Source organism: Ptychodera flava, chromosome 5 (genome assembly GCF_041260155.1).
Source record: "Ptychodera flava strain L36383 chromosome 5, AS_Pfla_20210202, whole genome shotgun sequence".
Taxonomy (NCBI): Eukaryota; Metazoa; Hemichordata; class Enteropneusta; family Ptychoderidae; genus Ptychodera; species Ptychodera flava.
In genome coordinates, this window is record NC_091932.1 from 40,409,895 (window position 1) to 40,435,263 (window position 25,369).

A 25,369-nucleotide genomic window follows, 5' to 3' on the forward strand; every position below is an offset into this window, starting at 1 on the left:
TATTTTGTTCTTCTCCGTTCAAATACGTACTGCTACTGTGTTTCAGAGGATACAGAACTTTGGCAGAGGAGGCTAACATTCTATTCTGGTACCGTGTGCGTTATATATGGATTATTCAAACTGCAGTTGGCAGTGCACCGATGCGCACCCTGCAGTTGGTCACTTAGAACTCCGGCCGATGTAAAATCAAGACGACACTATATACACTTGGATCATTTCTGTAGGCAAATAGCTATCAAAATTGAGTAACTTGAAGTAATAATTTCAGCTAATTGTCGCTTTAGCGGCAAGATGATTGCGAAATCGAAGCAACAGAGTTTGGCAATGTAGGCTGTCGAATGCAGTGAACGCGATGGCTTTGGCAGCAAGTAAGGGAACCGTCAGTATTTACGACCTGGGGGTCATTCAAAAATTGAAAGTTATAAGGGGGTGCTCAAAATGTTTTTAGCTCCCATAGCCATATGTATATATGGCAATGGAAGCTATTCTTATAGGCTAGGGAAATGTCTGTATGTCTGTATGTCTGTATGTCTGTATGTCTGTACGTCTGTATGTCTGTATGTCTGTATGTCTGTCCGTCAACATCAAAAACTCCAAAACCGCTGTACATTTCATCTTGATATTTGGTGTGTACATGGATGATGGGCTGTAGATGAGATTTTGTTCAAATGAAGTTGTCATTGCCAAAAATATGCAAATTAAGTGAAAAAATGTAAAAACAGTCAAAATTGAAAAAACTCAATAACCACTGAACAGATTACATGAAAAATTAGCATGTAAGTACTTTGGGCTGACATGAAATGATTGTGCACATCTTGGGTCAGTATCTTGGACTTGCTATTTTTCATGAATTTTTTGTAATTTTCTCCCATTTTTGGTCAAAAATCTCCTGCTCTGAAACCACAAGTCCGATTGATTTGAAACTTGGTATGGAAGTGCATAGGAGTGACCTTTCCCAAATTTAGGCATATCGTGGTGAAATTTGCATATTTTTAGTTTACACGTCCATAGACTCCCATGTATAAGGCAGATCTCCATAGACTCCCATGTATAAGGCCACGAAAAAAAAATTTAGTTTATCTCATCGTATTCATATTGCAAAAAGGATGCAGTGACACAATTTTTAGTCCCCACGGATGAAGTCCAGTGAGCTTATAGATTGGGTCATGTCCGTCTGTTCGTCCATCCGTTAGTCCATCCGTTCACGCATATATCTCCGATATTTTGACAAAATGTCATGTGACCTTGATGACCTTTGATCTCAAATATACATATTTGTCCATAACTCAGTAACCACAAGTGCTACAGCCTTCATGTATGGTATGATGGGACACCTTATGACGCCACATATTGTACCTCATTAATTATGCGCATATCTAATTTTGAGCGAGCCAATAGAGCTAGAGGTCTGATTTTTGGTATATAGGGATAACTTAGCAATACAATTTTTTTGACAAAATGTCACGTGACCTCTGTGACCTTTGACCTCAAATATACATATTTGTCCATAACTCAGTAACCACAAGTGCTACAGCCTTCATGTATGGTATGATGGGACACCTTATGACGCCACATATTGTACCTCATTAATTATGCGCATATCTAATTTTGAGCGAGCCAATAGAGCTAGAGGTCTGATTTTTGGTATATAGGGATAACTTAGCAAAACAATTTTTTTGACAAAATGTCACGTGACCTCGGTGACCTTTGACCTCAAATATACATATTTGTCCATAACTCAGTAACCACAAGTGCTACAGCCTTCATGTATGGTATGATGGGACAGCTTATGACGCCACATATTGTACCTCATTAATTATGCGCAATCTAATTTTGAGCGAGCCAATAGAGCTAGAGGTCTGATTTTTGGTATATAGGGATAACTTAGCAAAACAATTTTTTTGACAAATGTCACGTGACCTCGGTGACCTTTGACCTCAAATATACATATTTGTCCATAACTCAGTAACCACAAGTGCTACAGCCTTCATGTATGGTATGATGGGACAGCTTATGACGCCACATATTGTACCTCATTAATTATGCACATATCTAATTTTGAGCGAGCCAATAGAGCTAGAGGTCTGATTTTTGGTATATAGGGATAACTTAGCAATACAATTTTTTTGACAAAATGTCAGGTGACCTCGGTGACCTTTGACCTCAAATATACATATTTGTCCATAACTCAGTAACCACAAGTGCTACAGCCTTCATGTATGGTATGATGGGACACCTTATGACGCCACATATTGTACCTCATTAATTATGCGCATATCTAATTTTGAGCGAGCCAATAGAGCTAGAGGTCTGATTTTGGTATATAGGGATAACTTAGCAATACAATTTTTTTGACAAAATGTCATGTGACCTTGGTGACCTTTGACCTCAAATATACATATTTGTCCATAACTCAGTAACCACAAGTGCTACACCCTTCATGTATGGTATGATGGGACAGCTTATGACGCCACATATTGTACCTCATTAATTATGCACATATCTAATTTTGAGCGAGCCAATAGAGCTAGAGGTCTGATTTTTGGTATATAGGGATAACTTAGCAAAACAATTTTTTTGACAAAATGTCACGTGACCTCGGTGACCTTTGACCTCAAATATACATATTTTTCCATAACTCGGTAACCACAAGTGCTACACCCTTCATGTTAGGTATGATTGGACACCTTATGACGCCACATACTGTACCTCAATAATTATGCGCATATCTCATTCTGAGCGAGCCAATAGAGCTGGATGTCTGATTTTTGGTATATAGGGATAACTATAGGAGAGAAATTTTTTGACCAAATGTCATGTGACCTCGATGACCTTTTACCTAAAATATATGTTTATGTCAATAAATAAGTAACCACAAGTGCTATGTCCTTTGTATTTAGTAGGATGGGAGACCTTATGACAACACACGCTTTACCTCATTATTATGTACACATCGAATTCTGGGCAAGCAAATAGAGCTAGAGATCTGATTTTTGGCATATAGGGATTAATTAGCAATATATTTTTTTTTCAAAATGTCATGTGACCTCGATGACCTTTGACCTTGATTATACATGCATATTTCAGTAACCACAAGTTCTATACCCTCCAATTTTGATAGGATATTAGACCTTAAGATGTCACATCTGTACCTCATTTATAATGCGCATATGTATTTCTTGGCTGGCCAATACTGCTAGAGATCTGATCTTTTTTCCCGATTTAGAACCATAACTTAGACATGCCTCATGTGTTTCAAATTGGGAACAACGACATAGACCTATGTGCCCATAGATCTCAACATATACACTCCAGTGATACTTCTTAATGACCACATTTTCCTGCCCCATCAAGACTAATACTCCTATTACAAGTGGGGACTATGTCATTGTAAATGACTTGTTGAGTTAATGGTTGTATCACAGTATTCGATATATCTAATTCTGTATTTTTTCCATTTTATATTCTGAATAATTACATTAAACATATTTCACTGTCTCCAGTACATTTCATTTAAGTATTTTCACTTCATGCACTTTATCCCTTTCACACATGTTCAAATATCTGACCAGAGAACAAACACTAAATAGTCCAGGATGGGAGCTACAGTGTCATTGACGCTATTTTTTCTTTGTCTTAGTCTGTCCTCAATGACATAATGATTTGTTGATTATATATGTTTTACTCTGATACATATTAAATAAAAAGAAAATAAATACTTTAACAGTACAAATAAATATCAACTAGATGAAGCAAGGCAAAAACTACAAGTAGGTGCTACTACTAGCAATACTTATTATGAAAGAGAAGATAGTGACGATGAGAATGATATCGTTGTTCATGTACGCAATGGCACCAGCGACATTAAAGATGAGGATCAACAGTGGTGATGATGATGTCACACAGCAGTTTTCTGCAGTCGTTACCAGGGTTGGAAGGAGAGGCTGGGTCATGGAGAAATGTTCTCGACAGATATCACTATAAGTGCACAGGATCTAGGACAAAACTGAACTGTTGTGAATTCATCCTTTATATTATCATAGAAATGTATATTTTATTTGACTTGAGTTCAACAACCATTTGGACATTTAACCATACCATAATGACATGCTACCCATCCAAATTTAACAATACTATATGGTCGGAGACTGCTTATTAGGTGAGCTTTTATATCTACATATTATTACATGGGCTCAGGTAAGCCAAACTTTCTGTTAGAGAGGGGGTTACTCAAAGTCATCATGGTTGGCTGGGGTGCGACTCAAAATTTCGGAGTTTCTAATGTAATTCCTCCGACCCCCAGATCGTAAATAATGACGGCTCCCTAAACAGCTGTGAACGCCTGAGTCAGAACGATCGGGACCAGTATACGCACTGCTGTATCTCAGCGAAAATTTAGAAAAAAACAATGGAGCTACTGCTAAGAAATTTACAGATTCTGGCTCTTGATGCATCAGTTACTGAGCTTTTATACTGGTAAAAAGGCATTCTGAATACAGCGGTAAATTTCCTCCCAAACGAGAAAGGATAACACGCGGGCATTCTGCAATGGACGCTGTCAATTTTACCTTGCTGCAGGCCCCACACCAATCTCGGCCCGGCCCCGCTGCACTTGTACAGTCTACTACCTCCATGTAGTACAGCCTTACAGGTCTAGTAGCTGGCCAAACACACAAAAAACAACGTCGCAGTGTAAATTCCGTAGGTCAGAACCGTTGATCATAAATTTTCAGAACCAGTGATGTTTAAAACTTTTGTATTGATCACTTCATTTAGGTTTATGTGAATGACTTTCTCATCGAGCTGCGTCTATAATTGTCCCGGGCATTGTCCATGCAAATTTGGGGCCTGCCTTAGCTCCCTCCGATCGTCTGTAGACTACAGCCTGAGCAAATTGTACAGTTGTGAAAGTCAGATATGTATCATGAATTTTATACAAAAATATAAACAACAGAATCAAACCAAGAGGTTAGTTTGCTGTCGGGCCGGGTGCGCAGGGGATGACTTTGCAGTGAGGCCGGGATCTCTCTTGCGTTCGAACTTCCATCGCATCGCAGCTACCCGATACTTGTTGTACTACTGTAGTCCTTGTGAGGATTAGATACCCGTTACGTTCGATATTATTTTGAAATACTTTTAAATTTAATAAGTAAGACTGTTGTACTGCATTCAAGATATAATTTTTCCTTTCTGAGCGTTTTCAATTACGCCGTACGGCAACGATATGCGAAGTTGATAGGCTGTGTTGCCTGCAGCGTAGCCTGGCCATACACAAAACTTCGTTTGAGTAGACGGAGCAGAATCAGTCCCGTCATTTATTTTCAACGAAATTTTCATTATACTCCATAATGGAAGAAACGACTAGTTCAATGATTACAATGGTGAAGTGTTGAATTTTTATTCATATATGTTTTTCTCTCCCAATTCATTCAGCAAACTTGATCTCCGTACCATCGGTCACAACGTGCAGTGCCTTGCATGAAGCTAGAATCGACTCACTTCCGTCGTTAGTTTAGCTGTTCAAGACGTTTTGTTTGCACGGCTCATTATAGTCGGAACAATCTGTAAACACTTACATATTTATATCTTTCCGGTATTTCACCCAACTTTCGCGCGTTTTTCGCTGAGTCTCCAGTTTCGATGGACCAGACCTTTTCGAAGAGCGTATGGTTTCTACGGACGCCACAGTAAAACTTGCGTAGATGTGGTTGAGCATGCGCGGTGGTGTGATTACGTTTTGTTTCGTGTGTCAACAAAGCTGACTTCTGGTCCGGACAAGAAGTCATTTTTCAATCCTTTTACTGTTAATCGTGAGGCGGGCTGGGCATGCAAACCATGCGATTCAGTATTAATTATGGTCTACTTTCACATACTGAGGATGTCATTTTAATCAAAAATATGAAAAAATGTGTTAAAAGTTACAAATACTGGGGCTTTAAAAGTTACCAGAAAATATCAGGGGGGGGGGGGGCGCCCCCCCCTAATCACCTTGTTGTCTATGGGTGCTTTTCATTGTATATGTGATAGAAAGTCATCCATTATGATGCATTATGTTACCATCTTGGAGGATTCATTGTTCTCTTGATCTGATATCATGCAACACATCAATTTTTCAGAGTTGATAAGAACAAGGTCTATCTCATTTGAAAACTTTAACAAACTTGCATACCTTCATAAATACAAGATTGCTGATTTCATCACAATTTCAACATATCTGAATAAGAACATTCCAAGGAAGAACCTATGAGCAATAACTGCAGTGGATGAAAATTGTTTTGCATCAAAAATAATATAAATGCTGTCAAATATAAACAATAGATTTGAAGCAATTTGACTGGCACTTCTTGACTGATTTTTTTATTTTTTATCTGTTACATATACTCCGCTTGATTTGCACATTTTGGGAACTAGCATGTTCATTTTGAGAGATTGGAACCCTAAGTTTTCGTGCATGTACTTAATGGGTGCTTGTGAAATTATACTGGAATGCTTTTGTTTTTTCAGTTTTTAGGAGTGCATATATGTACATACAGGCCGTTACAAAGTGGTCATACATGCATGTAAAACACAGACACAGGAAGGCGATACTGGTTGATCCTGGTAATTGTCTTTGCGATATACATAGACATTTTATCTAGCAAATGGGAGCTAAAAATAATTGATTGCCTTCAATGACAAATTCATATCTAAAATTCCAATGAAATGTTTCAGAATCATTTATAAATTCCCTTGCTACCTTGAATACATTCTTTGATACATACACACACATACACACACACATAGAACAGTTACACCAAAAATACTAAAGGCAGACTCGAAAATCGGCTCATCTTATCTGAAAATAAATGAAAACTTATTCTTTGTAGATAGTTTCATAGATTAAAAGAATGAGCTGTCTTTTGAAAACTACCAGCACGACCAGATGTCTGTCTTTTCATATTTGTACTATATTATATTCAACATTTAAGTGCCTAGACGTCCTGCATATGTACATGTCCAATGATATATCTCTTGTGAACCCAAATACGGTCTCTTCGGTGTCCAAACCGATGAAAAGAGAGAAAAACATATACAGGCTTACTTTCACATATTCCCATTTCTTCACAAGCATTCAAAAATCGCTGGTAGGCTTTCCTGGCCAGGGCATTATCCATTTCAAATCAGGGTTGTTTATCTGCTAAGCCATTTATGCACAACTCAACTTTTACAGGGCAGGGATGCTTTCTATATTGGCAATATGGTTTACTGTACTGCAAACTTATTGATCTGAAACACCAAACCAGCAACCGTATGGATCAACTACAACTTACATCTATTCTGTTCTAGTTTTTGTTCTTCACAGACTTACAGATGCATTCTATGATTAGCCATATGGCATCACGTAAACTATACAATAGCTTTTATTCTAAAAACTAATTTATCCATTTAACTGTCAGGTTTTACCATCCAACCTGCTTCAGCTCAGACATCAAACATCAATTATTTTTACAAATTTCTATAAAATACACATTAATAAGATGCAAAACATTTTGGTAACTTTTACAGACTCCACTGCTTTTCTATTGGCTGTTATGCTGATTGACCTATGACCTCTACCAAAGGAAAAACATTTTTTCATGGTTGCTGCATCTGTTCAATTCTAGCTGATTACAAAATACTTTAAATTTACTTTTCTGTTAAATGCTGAGCAGCACGATCTTTGACAAGTTTGGTTTTGTATCCTAAACTGACAGAGGTAGTGCAAATACTGAAGCCAACAAACAAGCTCCACACATACTACATCAGTACATGACCTTTGAAGTACCTATAACAGGCAACACCACAAGGTTTGTCAACACTCGAAAGGCTACACCTACAGAGTCTTCAGCCCACCAATGTACAGGCTACACTCTATAGTGTTCAGCCCACAAACTGACTATATCATAAGTGGTCCTGGCCCATGAATAAAGGGTATACATGTATGGTGTTCAGCCTGTAAACAGACTACGCATAGGGTCTGCAGCCCACCGATAAAGGCTACACTATATGGTGTTCTGCCTGTAAACAGACTAAGCATACAGTCTGCAGCCTACTGATAAAGGCTACACTATATGGTGTTAAACCAACAAGCAGGCTTCACCGTAGGGTCTTCAACCGAACAATTTCACCGACATTATATTATGGTATTCAGCCCCAAAACAGCTACATCATATGGTCTCTATCCCACTATGAGCTATGCCATATCATCTTCAGCCAACCAATGTGGGCTACTCTACAGGGTCTTCATTTCACCACTATGAGCTGTACCATATCATCTTCAGCCCATCAATGTGGGCTGCTCTACAGGGTCTTAAAGTCACTCTGTCGATCCCAGGTTCTTGAAGCATGACATGCTCATTCATTTAGTGACAGTTTGTTCACTGAAATTTTTATCAACAAAATAAATTTCTTCTTATATAAATCTGGGGGCCTTTAAGACCACCAACTGGCTATAAACAGGGTCTTCAGATTGCCAATAGGCTATATGGCATGGGATCTCTAGCTCATTAATGAAATGCACACATAGGAGGATTTCATGCACAAAAATGAGCTATTACATGAATCGTTGGATCTCAAGCCTGGCAATAGATTATATAGCCCACCATTGGGCTTCACAATTGGATGTTTCACACATGATGGGTTAAACAATCTAAAGTAGTTTTCAGCCAACAAATGAGCTACACTGTCTAGTCTTACTCACTGGCCAACAAAGACACTATGCTGTAGACTCTTTAGCCAATAGACTACACTAGAAAGCCTTTTAACTCTCAACAACTACCTGTGGCTGCGTTCCATTTACCAATGGGCAAGGCTGTGAGAGCCATCAGTTCAAAATGCTACAATTAACTATCACTTACCACTTAGCTGTAATATGTCGTCCATTTTGATTCAAAAGTTACACCATCATGCTCAACATAGCAGTATACCCTTTACTGTTTTTAAGACCCCTGTGTAACCCTCCTCTCCCCCCATTTCCCTGTCCTTTAGTCCCCTCCCCTCATTCTCTGTATTTTGGTCAAATGACTCCACTGTAACAAATGGGTAATATTGAAAGGATAGACTGCCATTGTAATCAATGGACAAATACCAAATTGATACTGTAATAAGATTAACAGGTACACTGGCAATTCAATATCAAATATTAAACCAGCCACCAAAACATCAATCTGTGTTTATCTGTTTAGTCTACGGGAGTGTAAACATGTGTTACTTGTAATTGTGCCATATTCAGTACTATATCTACCATAGGAAAACATGTAATTATACAACGGACAACAAAGAAAGTAGGTTGCATCTGACATTGCACAGGGAGTTACAAAACATCACATTAGAGAATCCTTGATATGAAAGAGTATTTGCAACTTACGTAGTTTGTTGATAGTTTTGTTATTGTTGTTGTTGTTGACCAACTGTGTTTGGGTAATGGTGGCCGGTGTGGTGGTCGTTGTTGATGTTGCGCTCATCACGATTGGTTTATTCAGAATCGTCGTCACGGCACTGCTAGGAGACAGCAGGACGTTAGTCGTACTGGTTGCCATGGGTAGACTGACTGCAGATATTACAGTTGACACCATAGGACTACTAACAAGCTGCGGTGTGACTTCAATCTCAGTACAACTCATAGGAACTGATACAGCATTCTCCACTTTGATATTTGGAACTTCTGAGTCTTCTGACACTGGCGGGGGTTCCGAGTCAACGCTAGCTGTTGAAACAGTCTCCACACTCGGCAACACTCCTTGATTCAAACACTCAATATTTTCTTTTAATTGTTCTAAAGCGGCGACTGTTGTGTCTGCTGTCTCTTCTTCATCCTCACTGTAGTTAACATCACAAACATCCTCCTTGTCTTCTATGATCTCATTGCTCTCTCCTTGGAAACCAGACTCATCCATGTTCCTCTGGCAACTGTCTTTTGTCTCTGATTCTTCCTCTTTGACCAGAACCATCAATGGTTCTTCTACAGTTTGTTCAGCCAACTCTTTCAGTACATCAACACCTACTTTTTCTTCAAAGCTGTTGACATGTTCCTTTTCATTTCCACTCTCATCTTTCTGAAAAGACTCCGCATTGTCATCAGCGGTGTTTTCATCTTCAATTTTCTCATCAATGACAAGTGGTAGGTCATTATCTATAATTTCCTGATTATCAAGGCTGTCCTTGTCGTCTGTTACATCAGCCGACACAGATGCGACACTTTCTTTGTTCTCGTTTGCCGATTCCAAAGACGGCGCCTCTTCCTCCACGGCATCTTCCTCTTGATTGAGAAAGGCTAGCTCTTTGTGCAGAGTGGGTGGATCACAGCCTTGCATGGCATCACTATCATCATCATCATCATCACAATCATCATTGTTCTCTTCATCACCATTTATTTCATCATCCTGGCCGTCTTCATCACTGTCCTCCTGTTTGCCGTCCGTTTCATTATCAGGATTTGTCTCTGCCTGCTTTGTTTGGTCGATCTCGGCCGTCACATTGTCAATCAGCTTTTGTAGATTAACGATGGCTCTTCGACTGCATTTACTCTGAACGTCCTCGTCCGGTAAGGATGAATTATCGCTGACAGAATTCACCTCATCTACATCACTGCTTTGAACTCCTTCAGCTAAACTCTCTTTACTCTCCTCGTCGTCATTGTTACCACTTGATGCAGGTTTCCGTAGTGACCGTTTCTGTTTGCGAGCTGGTTCACTGAAGTTATCAACAGGAAGTTTTCTCTTTTTTGCGGCTAGAGGACATCCATATGCACTGATAATGAAAACACAACAGTGAAATTGCATTAGTTTATTACGTCTTTCTGTCACAAAGGCTATTCTTACGGAGATTTTACCATATTGGATTACTGTGACTGTTCAGTGATTCTAATGAAACCACATTTTTGACAAATTGAGTATTTATCCTGTTTTGGCAAAGTTTTGATACGTGATTCTTCCAAAGCTTGAGAAAGCGATGCACTCTATGCTCTACAGCATGGAATTTAAAATAATCTGGATATATTCTCTTCACTAGATTTATATTCTTTTTGGTTAAACATGAAACTAAGCAAACCTTCATTTATCTGCTTTTCCTAGAAAACTCACCGCTGTAGAATTTTACCATATGAACATCAAATTAAATGAAATATTCTCATCGCTGGCAGATCCAACATATACTCAACAGAGCACTCTGGCACTCTAAACATAGCAAAAACATCTGATCGTACCAGATTAATATCCATACCATGAAATCTCAATCTGTGTCATTATGTCTATTTATTTCTAATATCTATATAAATTCCATGACACGCAAATGATGATCCTTAAAGGTATACTGTCACCTGTTCCAATTTTGCCACGGTTCCCATGGAAAGAGAAAATCTAACCAATCACAGATTTAAGCGGGTGGCTGCTTTTTAAAAACAGCGCCCTCAATGGTCATTTTGAATACCAAGGAACGCCCCTTTGACCATATATGGGCATATTTAGATTACAGGTGACTGTATACCTTTAAAGGTAGAATGTGCCTCAGGGACAGATATTCAAACTCTCAAACTTTTACAATACTCTTTTGGTCCACCACTTGTGGGGGATCATTTTGAAGCTTATTGGGTAATGAAAGTTTGTGCCAGCTTAGCTTTGTGAAAATCAGTAAATTTTAATTTCCACCATAGAGATAACACAGGAATGGCGGCCATTTTGAATTTCAAATATTGGTAAATATTAGGTAATTTGTTTCTGTAGTAGAAAAATTTGCACAGTGACCCCTGATTTTTATTGGTTTTGAAAGAGAATGATTGAAAGTTTGCATGAGGAAATTTTGAGCAAATGTTTAAGTCTTTCATTTTCAAGGCACTAAATGTAACAGGCGCCAAAACTGTCATGTTCCCAACTTGCATCGTCCTTCACTCTACAATAATTTAACTTGTTAACTTGTTACAATTTGTATGCAATACAATATATCTTTTGTTATAAAATTGTTACATTTAACAATTACAACAATTTACATGCAGTAGAATATATGATCTTTTGTTATAAAATTGTTACATTTAACAATTGTAAACTCTATTGTTCTGCAGGGTTCTGCTACTGTCCGACTGATATCCCTTATAAATTATCAGTTCCATTGCTATTGATTCATTTCAGAAATGTTGTTATTTTACAACATGGCAATATTTTCTGAAACAGCACATGTTACACAATGCTATTAATATGTCCCTGTCGACATTCTATCATGGAATATATCAATTAATTCTTCTAATACTATCAAACTGTTATATTTTCTAATCTGGAGGTCAATTACTGTAAAATTTTTGTGTGATTATTTATCTATTGTTGTCAAATTATTCCTTATTGAGACACACTCCTTTACAGACTGTTTCCCAATTAGCTTGTGGATTACCAACCCCTTTGCAAATACTTCAATGATTTGACGTTGGTTTACTTCAACATTTGCATCATTATCATATAAAAAAAATCAACAAAATGTGATACTGAATAAAACGGAAACACAGCTTGTATTGAAATCAAGTCCATACATGTTACAATGAAAAATGAATGTTTCCCACAACATGTCTCTGATTAATAGAGTGTGAAGATTGGAAAGTTTCTCCGTGCTAGTTTGTTTGAAGAGACCTGACGAAAATAGTTTATTTTTAAATGAACACGCCGATTTTAAAAATACTCAACAAGTTCCGGTGTACATGGATATGGATTTAAGCAGAGATTTTATATACCAACTGTTTGGTTTGTTTTCTCCCTGTAGTTTGTAGCACTGGAGTAAAGAATGGTGAACAAAGACAGCACCAATCATTAATCACTAGTGACCTAGGGAGTCACTAAGGTTTGAGATGGGACAGAGTAAACTGCTAGATACCCCTAGGAAAACCGTTGTAGTTTGTAAGCACAGGTTTGTAACAACTAATCTTTACTCACACTTTGTTTTGATGAAATCAGATAAAATGAACCCAAACAAATTTAAAATCTGGTAATTTACTCTCTAAAGTTTCATAAAACACAGATATAAATAAACGGCAAGGGTAGTGCCATTTCACTAGACATTAACACTTAAAATTAAGCACTTTTTAAAGTTTTCATAAAAATTCCTCAACGTAAAAGAGAAGAGATAAAAAATTTGGGTTGAGTCACCATAAAATACCAGACAAAAAAAAGCATGCATATTGCCAAAAAGAAAAGAAAATTCTTGCCAAAAGAAGTGGTGGACGTGTAATTTTACAGATGAAAGTTAGAAAGCAAAAATTAAACCAAAAAACATTGAATGCTACGACAAGTTTTGAGGGAATTCATAATCTTTTGATGCTTTTAATTTGCTTATTTGGAGCCAAATCGAAGAATTATCCAACAGTTTAAACAAAATGTGTTTCCACAGTACTGGCCAAATTTAGTGGCAAGAATTTCTTTAAAGATGGCTGAAAGAAAGGAATTGTGGGTACCTTCTGTGTTTGGAATATTTTCCACTAATATGGCCATTGCCATCACAACCAGGTGTTGGACATCTACAAACAGTCAGGATATACACAAAGGTTAGAGGCACAAATTAGGGTGATCCATGCACTTGACCTATCAGCTAAACATAAATATGATTCAAAAAAGTGCAATGTGCAGAATCTATCTTTGACAAAAATTTCCAAAAATGATGTTGCGTATTTGAAATCAAACAAACAGTTTTCAAATCACTAACTTTTCATTTGCGAAATGACAGATGCCGTCGAGAAATATCAAAATGTTCACTTGTGATAAAGGTGGTTCATGTTCATCTGTCTTACAGGAAGTCTGTCACAAAGTCCCTGAAGCAAAATTTTGTACTGTACATGGATTACCCAGCAGAAAAGAATTGTCAGCGTCTGGGAACATGATGTTTACATAAGTAAATGCATGTGCAAGCGATTAAAAATCAACAATCTCATTGAAATTCATGTATGCTGGATATTTTTATTGACATAATTTGAGTTATATAATGAAAGATTTTTGCAGGTTTGTATAAAGCAGGTTTAATTTATGAAACAAATGTTAGCAATGGAATATTATTAGTAAACATGGATATAAGATTGGTTTGTGTTTTCTCACATAATTTCAAATGTTTTCAATTTTTTTCCCTCAAAGAAAATGGACAACTCAGTGTTCAGTGGATGATTGATTAACATTTGAACATGAGTTCCAGATGGTTGATCATTTCAATTATTAGATAATCCTTACACACACGTCATGTTACCCATGCAACATCCTGTTCCCAGAACACTTGACGTCGTTTTAAGAACAGCATTTATACAAAGACACTTCTATTATTCAGAAATACAATAGAGCAGTTGACTCACCCAGACACATCTTGTACAGGTTCTGGAACAAAGAACGAGAAATTGAAATAAAAGACGGCATCAGAACCAATTATGAACTGTTACCTAGCAACTAGGTACCAATATGGCTTCCTGTATGCAAGGTCAAAGGTCAGAAAGCTTTACTGGTTGTAAAGAGCACCGATGGGTTTGAACAAAGGGCTTTGAACTAATATAGGGTTGAGGGTTTCTAGTGTTTTGCAAAGCTAGGGGTGAGGGTTCTGACAGATCGTGTGTTGAGAACATCTGTCGATAAAATTTGGTGAAAGGTTGAATGGCGTATCACTTTTCTAAAGATTGTAGAGTTCAACTTCAAGAGAATATTGATACACATGGAAGGGTTCATTAGCTTGTAGCTGAAAGGCTGTTGGCTTTGATACTTGGTAGATGGTTGGCCTTTAAGGTTAAACTTTTGATATTAACCAAAAAGGAGTCTAAAAGCTGATGGACACTGGACTTCGGGGTTAAGCATTTAAGAGATGGTGGCTAGGGGTACCATGATTATACATTGTAGTGATGGTTATGACACTGAACAGACTAAGGCTTGCTAGGTGCGGGTCACTGAAATCCTGAAGGAAAGATATGTGATACAGTAGCAAAGAGATTAATTTTTTTACTGCAAGGTAACTGACCAATGGCAATAAATGAAACATTGAAACACTATAGCGTACCTGGTGGTCCCTTTGCTCTGGTTCTTTTTGATTCCTATGACAAATAAATATACAAGTCAGTAAAATATACAAATTTTTATGGACCAAATGTGATGCATGCAACCACTGTTGATCATTTCACCACATAGACTAGCTCCCTCAGTGGTAACAAAATGCCATTGCTCAGTGGAGACCTGTGATGGCAGTCATGTATCTTCAATGTATGTAAATATATTCAGACCTTGTTACTAAGAAACCATTCTGGCATGAAAATCAAAGTGCTTTAGATAAGAACATTCTACCTGAAATTCTGTAGATTTCATTACTAGCCAAAATTGATACATTCATTTAGGCAGACAAAATGTCTCTTCAGTACATCTCTACATTATTCAGACACTAAAATGCAAAATAATTGTGACATGTGCAAGCATGTTGTCACACAAATCATTACACAAATAATATTTTTGTTAGTTAGTTAAACTTGATCAAGTATAAAGGACAATTCTTAATATTTCTACACTGAAAACAGCAATCGTGCAATATTTTATAAATTATCAACACAATTTAATTTTGTACACAGGAATATAATGACATTACATTACAGTTTAGTTTTGTGGATAAGTTTAGTTGGGTAGTCAACAGTTACGTTTTGTTGTCAACAGTTTAATAGTTTTGCCGGCAACAGTTTACTTTTGCCAGGAATACATCCCATTCCTGGATACACTGATGCATGAACACACAGGTCCATGTACACTCAAGTGAACAATTTGTATCTCTATCATCAAATTTCAACTTGTGTCTGTACTATACGATTGGTTTGGCCAAAAGAAATTCTTCAAAAATTTAATGCATACCCAACTATGAATACATAGTTCTGAACCTAATTTGAATTAATAACGTGGCTGATGTAGCTCACAGCATTTCAAACCTTTCTGATTAGCATAACTGATTAATGGAAGCATCCAAGATGACGCCTTCATATAATATGTTGCCTTCTGAATAAAAAATTTCATTATTTTCTACTTACTTTACTCATGTCTGAGCTCTCTTCTTTGGCTGTCACTTTATTACCACTAGCTTCTTTTTTCTCTGTTGTCCGACCACGGTTTTTCTGGTTTCCGCCGTCGTTAATCACCCTCTCATCTTCTGAAATCAATGGAATATAACATTACTCCAATGACACAGTACTGAGATTTCACCGAACAAAAAGAACTGCAGACTATTATGCTCAAACCTTACATAACTTTATCATTATTTGACTAATTTCCTTCCTTCCACATTTTCCAATTGTGACTTAACTATGACATTTGATATTGTTGATTAAAATTAGTTCCTTGGGAGAAAAATTACCGATGGAAAGGAAGTAGATATATAACTATATCATCACAGACAGCATTGTCAGCAATGGATGAAAATGAATGTTATTAATAACAAGTGTAGGTATCACGTCAAAGTTTATTGTAAAAGGAAAAATATGGTTTTAATTGTATTAAAATATTTTTTTGTTTCTTAATGTGTTTCACATTTGATACGCAATCACTAGGTTATTGTCCTCCAGTAGTTACTACGGTAACCCATAACTTTTCAATAAAATTTATATCTTTTATATCTGATAAGCTTAATGAGTTGCCATGGCAACTTATGATTGACATTACAGTCTGCTGCCAATACTTTACCAGTATTTGCATGTCTTATATCATTATTGAATCAGCAGACATCACACTGATTTACAGTTTTTATATGATTTCAATAATGTGACATCGTCCAAAATCCTATATGATGCATTGAGTGGGTGCCAAGGGACAACACAGTTATATCGTCAAGACTAAATGCCTCTGAGTGAAGAGATCAACATGTATGTGTAATCTGTCACATTCTCTCAACTTCATGAATTTTGAATAGAACTCTCTACATGGACTGCTTACAAACAACATTCAATTTTTATATATTATGCTGAGCAATGCTGTCAGTACTCAAAATAACTTGATACATGAAAACAGCCTCCGTTTGTCAGGAGTAATAAATGTTCCTCTTGATTTATCTGAATGTGAAAGTCGTAACATTTTCATGGTCTATCCGATTGCTGTATCTCTCATTCAACATGTTGTGAGCACTAAGTTCCCTTTAACACATTCCCCATACAGTATATTTAGGATTGCTGAAATGTACAGAAACATTACGTGATTAAATTTTAGACAACTTTTTTACCATCAACATACTTTTGATATTAACCCTTACAAACAGACACTGTTAAAGAACATCTTTCATGATTAGTTGGATATTACATCGTACGTAATGCTCTCTATGATGTGGGTCAATTTGTGTAGAGTTCAAAGGTCATCCACATATTCAATGGTGAAATTAATAAAATCCACTTCCACGCATAAAGTATTCCTAATTACTGAGCAAATCAGGCATGATTCCTCTTGCACCTTAATAATTACAGACTTGCGTCAACGGAAACCGTTGTATCAAAGTGAAATGTATAGATCAAATTAGATCTTGAAGATGCACTTTACAATACACATCACAAAGCATTTTCTGTCAATAGGGAAAGTATCTCAGTAAAATTATATTGGTTTGTTTTCATTTTTCCATCCTCAGTATTCATTGTAAAGTAATTAGGATTTTTAATGCAACAACTATGCAATGTAAGAAAGAATAACACAAATTGCAAAATTGACAGAGGTACATTGAGAATTTTTACATGACAGCACTGATGGGATTTACATTGACACTTGCTTAATTGATACATCATGTTTATACGATATGGTCCACAAACATTGATGACAAACTTTGAATTTTCTGAATATAATTTCAAAACACCCAATCCATCAAAATAACGTCAAAGCATGTTGAACTGATTACTCAAAGATGAATCTGACAGACTTGCGCACTTCAAATCACACGTTTACAGTGAAATTGTCACAAACTACTTAATTAGATCAACTTTACAACTTTCATCCCACCATGAAATATAATTTAAATTGGTAAATTTGTTGGTGCAAGTTGTTCTGGGTCAGGAACAATATTTGAAACTACGGAAGACCTGACCAGATGTAACTGACACATTATACCGTATTTTGCCTTTGTATATGAACCAGAAAGGCCTTGACTTTGATTTTAATATCACCATCTGTTCCAATGATTATTTTATTACACCTTGAAGAAATCTGGTAAAACCACTGGCAAGCAGTTTACACACTATGGGTTCACTAGAGTATTGCGTTGTAGGATATCTCTGTAAGGCATAATTTTCATGTCACTTTCTACTCTAGTTTATATATAGAGACATTACAAGTCACGACTGTTCACATAGTTAGATTATAATTACATGCCTCAGGTGTTAGAACTGACAAATTGCCATGGTTACCGTTTGTCATCATTAGCTACATGTAGGTTTACCAAAATCTTTTTTGCTGTGTAGTAACCCCTAAGATATATATATATATATATATATATATATATATATATATATATATATATATATATATATATATATATATATATATATATATATATATATATATATATATATATACTAAAACTGCTAAATACAGATTAGGACTGGTGTGCTTGTATTCACATTATTGTTTTTAGATATTCTATAAAAACACCTAGGGCAAAATGTACGACTTTGAGATTTTATTTCCTTTGATGGCAGGAAAGCTCAGCTGGTTTTGTCAGCTTCAACTGTGGATAATATTAGATTTTCTGCTGATAAAACCAATGTCCCTTATTTATTTTTCTTGAAAAATATTGTAAAAAGAAGTCCAATTTGCCCAAAGTTGAGAAAAGTTGGCCAGGATATTATTTCTGGCTTTTCTTCATTAACACAGACCACTATAACATATCTATGTCACTCATCCCCTTCTCTAAAATCTCTCTAAGAAAACCTACACTCCCCTTTTGAAATGTTTTAACCTAAGCTATACGTCCAATATCAATCATGCTATCACAGATATGACAACATCTGGCGAATTTCCCACGATTTTGGACACATTAAACAGATTTTTTTTTACATTTTAAATTTTCAAAAAGGAACAACAGAGATAATAGAGACAGCAGTCATACAATGTGCATTCACAGATATCAGCACTTCAAGTTTGTCAAATTACTGTGGAAGATAGGATTCTGGGATGAAAGATTGACAAGAAAACACAACTCAACGTCCATGTACCTTGTGAAGGAATGTTGACAAGAACTCATCTCCTTGTCTTATTGTAACATGACAACGTAATCTACATCAGTAACTCCAATTTCACTTACCATTACCATGACAACCATTTAAATTCTGAAGCTTATCAGTCTAAATGATCTCTTGGTGTAGTATCCATTACAAAATTTAAAAGTGAACTATGTTTGTTACTTCAGGTTGTCATGGAGACAGGATATTATTCAATAGCATCTTCCCTGCATTGTGTCTTGTGATTCATGCAAATTTTTCACTCGGGACATAAGTGTATGTAGAGCAATTGCTGGTTCACTGATTGGATGTCAAATTGATACATATTGATTGAAAGTATCAACAAACACCTATTGGTATTGGCTGTTTAATTAGCATTTGACACTTTCTGTCCTGCATAACAAATCACAAAATACAATCTGGAATGAAATTTCTTACAAGTGTGGCAACTCACATCTTGAACGCCGATGATAAGCTGAGATGTGAAAAGATACATTGGGGACTTGATTTGACTTCATTTAGCATCTTTTGTTTTTGTAGTATTTTGTTGGAAAATTTCCTATATATTATATTCATAAAATGCTGCAATATTCATATTGTGTGTTCACTAACTCATCTTAACGACCGTTGCAATCACAAATTACAATGTTTAAGTTTGTTCTTGGCATCAGTTTATCTCTGAACCATTTTCAAGAAATTTACACTCAAAAACTTGTAAATAACAGAAACAACGATCCTAATAGACCTTGGTACATAATACCTTACATGATTAACATCTGATTTTGATAAATTAATCAACAGTAAACAACAATTTTTTTGATAACATAGATAATACTTTCATTTTATGCTGCCTGCCAGTACATTGCTTATCTGTAATTTCATCTCAACTGTTTTCATTTACATGGAATTTTAATCTACTTTACACATTCCCCAGGTCACATAATCCCCAATAGAGCTAGAACTGTTCAACCAAGTAAGAATGGCGATGTTCCCTGAATTTCTAAACTGAACAATAATTTCCAAATGATTTGGCAATGCCAAGTTCAACAATGGCCCTTTGTCAATTTCAAAACCCACTGTTTAATACGAGAACTCATCTTTTACCGATATCAGCTGATGTGGCTGTGTTGCTGTTGCAGTAAATGGTAACCCACCCCAACCAACAACCCCTGCCATTCTAAGAAATGTTACCACCCAACTGGAAATGGGCAATTTGTAATTTGCATTCTTGGGTCAGTGATTGTCACATGCACTGGCTACAATCAAAATTAAACTCTAATTGTTCTTTACATGTACATGTATCATCTTGCATCAATTCTTTTAAATGCTAAAAAATTATGTACATTTTATGTACATTTTATGCACTTTTAACAACTTACAACTGACTCACTGAACTGTAACGGCGCAATTTATGAGTTATTGCTTAAAGGGGAAGTTCACCAAGGATGATTTTTACATATGTGCTAGCTTTGTGGTCACTTACCCCGGAAAAGCTATTTTCGCCATTTTTAACTTGCAAGATTTTTACAAAAAACGATAGAAAAAGTACAGGAAGTTGCCCATGTAATTTGAATCATGGGAAAAAGCGCCAAGCTTGGAGCTTGCATAATGTGATATGGAAGGGACCATTTTCCCATGGGTATGGCATTGTCCACTCACCTATGCTTAAACCAGGCTGTGCGTATTTACACAATTTTTGTTTATACTGAGTATCCTTGCATAAACAATGAATCACTTATAATAAACTTTCCACTGTCAGATTTTGTGTTGCTGTTTACTACTGTGTTACTGTGAATAGACAATGTGGGGACCATACCCGTGCGAAGATGGTCCCTTCCATATCACATTATGCAAGCTCCAAGTTTGGAACTTTTTTCCCATGATTCAAATTACACGGGCAACTTCCTGTACTATTTTATCGTTTTTGTGAAAACCCCTGCGAGTTATAAATGGTGAAAATAGCTTTTCTGGGGTAAATGACCATAGAGCTACCACATATGTGAAAATCATCCTTGGTGAACTTCCCCTTTAATTTCACAAACATGGTAGACAATTTCTTTGACACTTATTTCTTCCACGTAAGGTAAACTTCATTAACAAATTAAAACTAAAAGACTTTCCTGGATTTTAGAAAAGTCTTTGAAAGCATCTCATTACATTACAACCATTGTAAAGATACCAGAGAAGAGGTTAGCAATAAAGTTAAAGAACATGTAAACTATCAAAGACAGACAAACAGGCAATCTGTATTTGACATGGAAGTACTCTTAACAATTAGATAAGTGTTAAAGGTGAACACAAGGTTTTATAAGCAGCTACTCCACACAGTGCTGTTTTTGACGTGTCACTATGGTTGGAGTTCAGTCAACCTGCTATAGGGTGTGAATGAAAAACCACTCTGATGAGATTTTAAAACTCTTCGATGAAAAGTACGTGCAGAAATTGTACTCATCTGGCAATTAAGCATAATTGCAATATCACAGTACGCGACCTTCAATGAAATGTGTTTCCTTGGCAACCAACATCAGGGGCAGAGATATTGATACTGACTTCACTGATGCAAACTTTTGATTCAAACACTGTCGTATTTCATCTTATATATCACACGAATCTGCTAAAATATCTTTGTGATTTCAACAATGTCCTCTTAAAAATATGAATGACAGCTCTGTGATGAAAAAGCAATAATTCAGTTGTCACTCTTCAGCAATTTTCAAGAAGATATCACAATTACAATGAAAACTTTTCACCAAAGTATCAATTTCAAGGTTCATTGTTGTCAGATAGGGACAAATATTACTATTTGTTTATTCACTGAAAAAAATGACTTAAAAGCCACATACACATTTTCAAATGCTGATTTGAATACTTTCTTCACACACACAGACATTCTGTGCAATCCGTACCCATTAATACGACTTATGATAAATGTCATCAAATGCGCACTGCACATTGAATTTTGCCTCTAGCGACACTGATATCACCACTATCTGTTGCCAATAACCTTTCATCATACATGCCCAACGTTGTGAATTCAACAATTTTCTTTTTTACTCAGATATTTCAAGTCTGAAGACGTGACAACTTCTGAAAAAGAATGAGTCAACAATAGAAGACCAATCAATCTAAGATGGACTAGGCATGTATGGGATGTGACGTGGATCAATTTTACTACCAAATTTGAAGTGTGAGATTAAAATCACTGGAAAAAACATGACAGCATTTAATTCGATGTAAATTAAATTCTGATCAAAATGGTAGAATGAGAGGATACGAGAGACATCAACTCCAATGGTATATGAAACTTCTGTCATTTCATCTCATCGCTATAGCAACAACATGGCAAACTAGCAACTTAAAAGGTCACATTTTCATTTTGTGATTGTACGGCAACAAAGACTGTTACTGCTCGTTAAATTTCACATTTCACATTATCCTAGTTTAGACGACTAAGAACCGTCAATAATTTAAATTAAGCAAGTCAATAAATCTTTGAAAATAATATTTGTACATTTCAAAGTTCACAATGAAGCGGCAGTGTCCCATATTAGAATTTCAATGGCTGATTATTGGTCTGGTAATTCTGATACAACAATTCACAATGGGTTGAGTAATTTTGCTGGTGGTTTGAAATTCACACTGAAAATGCAAATGACATTAACGTAATAATGTTGATAAGCCAAAGCTGATTTCAAGATGAATAGAATGCTTCATTCAAAGTTTGGGACATTTATGAGTTGTCCTCTACAGATGGTTTAAATTTCTTTTTAATTATAAAACTTTTTAGTTGGCACAACTGACAGGGATAGAAATTCTTGGCAATTTGCCAAGGCAAATAAGTTGAAAGATTTTCAAGCGTAAATAATTTACTTTTTTCTACATTTACACTTGTAAAAAAAATCCATACGATATTACAGAATATAGGCTGTCTGAAAAAGCATGATTTAAATTTACCAAATTTAAAACCAAAAATTATTAAAATATCACAAGATTTTATATGAAAATAATGATATCTAAAATATATTGAACACAAAGTTTTGTACACAAAACAATACATTATTTTGTAAATTGTTCAAGTTTTCAAGATAAAATTATACTTAACACATGCTGCACATAAACTTTCCATTTAAAAGGGTAAGATTGTAGTGTATGGTGAATGTCAATATGTGGGCTGACAAAAAAGAGAGTTGAAATATGACTAGATATGGGTTGTAAACTTACACTGTGGAACCATGACAGCGCTTTGATGGATGCAGAATGGTATCAATCCAGAGACAATAAAAATACTCTGATCACTTTGTCACATCTTTTGTCAAGAATTCTGCATTAATAATATACTGAGTTGAAAGCTATCATAATTTATGCAAATACCATCTGTGAGATTAAGTCCCCTTAACTTACCTGGAAGTCATACTTGCCATACCACTTAACTCACAACAGATGTGTAAGAGCACAATGGAGAAATTAAATGGGGCAAAACAAAACACCTAAGTTATTCGGCAGCATTTGTAATTAATTTCATCTCAATTGTTTCATATTTGTATCTATCTATAAGAAAAAACTAATTATAAAATCATACCATTGGTTTTTGAAGTTAATTCGGAGTATATTTGACACAACAGTGTTGTAGGCTTTATTGATGAGGTCTGTAAACTTCAGCACATAAATTTGAACACCACAACAAAGAGTGGATCATCACAGGTCAAACGTCACGTGTCAAATTGGTAGTTTGCTCTCGGCTATCAACTACTTTTCAATGAACTTATCACTTTGAATATCTGTACACTGTCACTCAAACAGCTATTGAGATTTCTGTTCATATTAGATGCAGCTCAACTTGACTGCATACAAGTTGGTTGGTTGTCTGCAGAAACTAACATCAAAACTCTTAAATTTAATATATTTTTCATAGTTTGCCCAAAGTTCAGCAAATTCTGTCCTGGCTCTTACCAAAGACATTATTATCATTATCAGGTTGTATAGTGTTTATCTTGTTACCTTTCCACTATGTCATCTTTGTCCTGCAGTGTTCCTAGTTTCATTAATCAACTTTAATCAGTAACCAAAGAACGGATATTTTGATTATAACTGTCATAACTTGTTTCATCAGAAAAAAAATATCATTTCCAACTGTCCTTAAAACAAGTGTCATTGGAAGGAGTCACATTTCTTGATGGTTTTCAAAAATACACATTCGGCCATTGCTCACTGGAGAATTACTGAAAAATTCATCAAGATAATTGTACTATCATTAGAACAAATTTAAATCATCAGTTCATTCATTTAGAACACAGGTAGATATCATAACATACCCATCAGTTATACTTTCCTTTAATAATTCAAAACATCACAATCAAATGAACCCTCAATTTTATGGTAGGAAGTTTTTTATAGATGTAAATATTTGAGATATACATTGAAATCGCAATTTTTAAGAAATTACCAACAATTTTAGCCAGCTTGTGTCATTGCCTGCAGAAACAAACCTTTAAAAAAATGTTTATATGATAATCACATGTTACACCATGCCAAAATAGCCGTGGTATTAAATTACAAACAATTTCCTCTATTTTAAAAATTGTGGCTTTGGTAAGTTTTAACCTTTATAAAAGCAGACTTTTGTTACCATCCACCAATTTCAATGGTGATAATGGACCTGTGCACTAACAAATAGGGATGACAGGCTACAGCAAGAGGGGCACACAACAAACAATTGAGGATAGCATCGTAGTGCGCCACTCTATGCAAATTATGTAACTTCCACGTGTGATAATTATGTGATGATCCATTATTTGACAGTGACCATAATTTCACAATTACTTGGTATAATATCTCTTTGCAAATTGAAATTTGATGGAAGAGTTTTCAATTTATATAACGAGAAAAGGAAATATTTAGTCCATGCATAATAATTTTAGCTTGAATAAAAAATGCAGCACTCAATTCTATACCATGTTGCGACAAGTTAAATTTCTTTCAAAAGTATACACATTTTTATAATGGATTTTAAATATATAATTATCACAAAATTGTTGATTTACTACTTATCAATCATTTTACCATTACTGCAATATTCAGATTTTCCTCCTTTATGCGGAACCCATAACTGTTTTTCAACATCACTTTCTGTGTCATCTTTATCAAACATTGTGTCATTACGAGTGTATTCTTAGAAATTTCACTGAT

The 25,369-nt window shown here is 35.7% G+C and overlaps 2 protein-coding genes across 22 annotated transcripts in view; both read right to left on the reverse strand.

Annotated features, from left to right (window-relative positions):
- The window catches only part of LOC139133942 (lethal(3)malignant brain tumor-like protein 4), a 229,622-nt gene that overhangs the window by 117,561 nt on the left and 86,692 nt on the right, over positions 1-25,369 (reverse strand). The window lies entirely within an intron of this gene.
- Positions 1-25,369, reverse strand: part of LOC139133940 (myelin transcription factor 1-like) — a 72,144-nt gene that overhangs the window by 30,807 nt on the left and 15,968 nt on the right. For 10 of the 21 annotated variants that reach the window (XM_070700750.1, XM_070700751.1, XM_070700755.1 and 7 more), the window contains exons 4-8: positions 16,025-16,143; positions 15,019-15,052; positions 14,330-14,351; positions 13,448-13,510; positions 9,386-10,767 (exon numbers count right to left, since the gene is read on the reverse strand). In XM_070700750.1, coding sequence (XP_070556851.1) covers positions 9,386-10,767; positions 13,448-13,510; positions 14,330-14,351; positions 15,019-15,052; positions 16,025-16,143 — 1,620 coding nt within the window. Of the gene's footprint in view, positions 1-9,385; positions 10,768-13,447; positions 13,511-14,329; positions 14,352-15,018; positions 15,053-16,024; positions 16,144-23,404; positions 23,533-25,369 lie in introns of those variants that run through there. The other 11 variants (XM_070700740.1, XM_070700749.1, XM_070700743.1 and 8 more) reach the window with 6 other exon arrangements.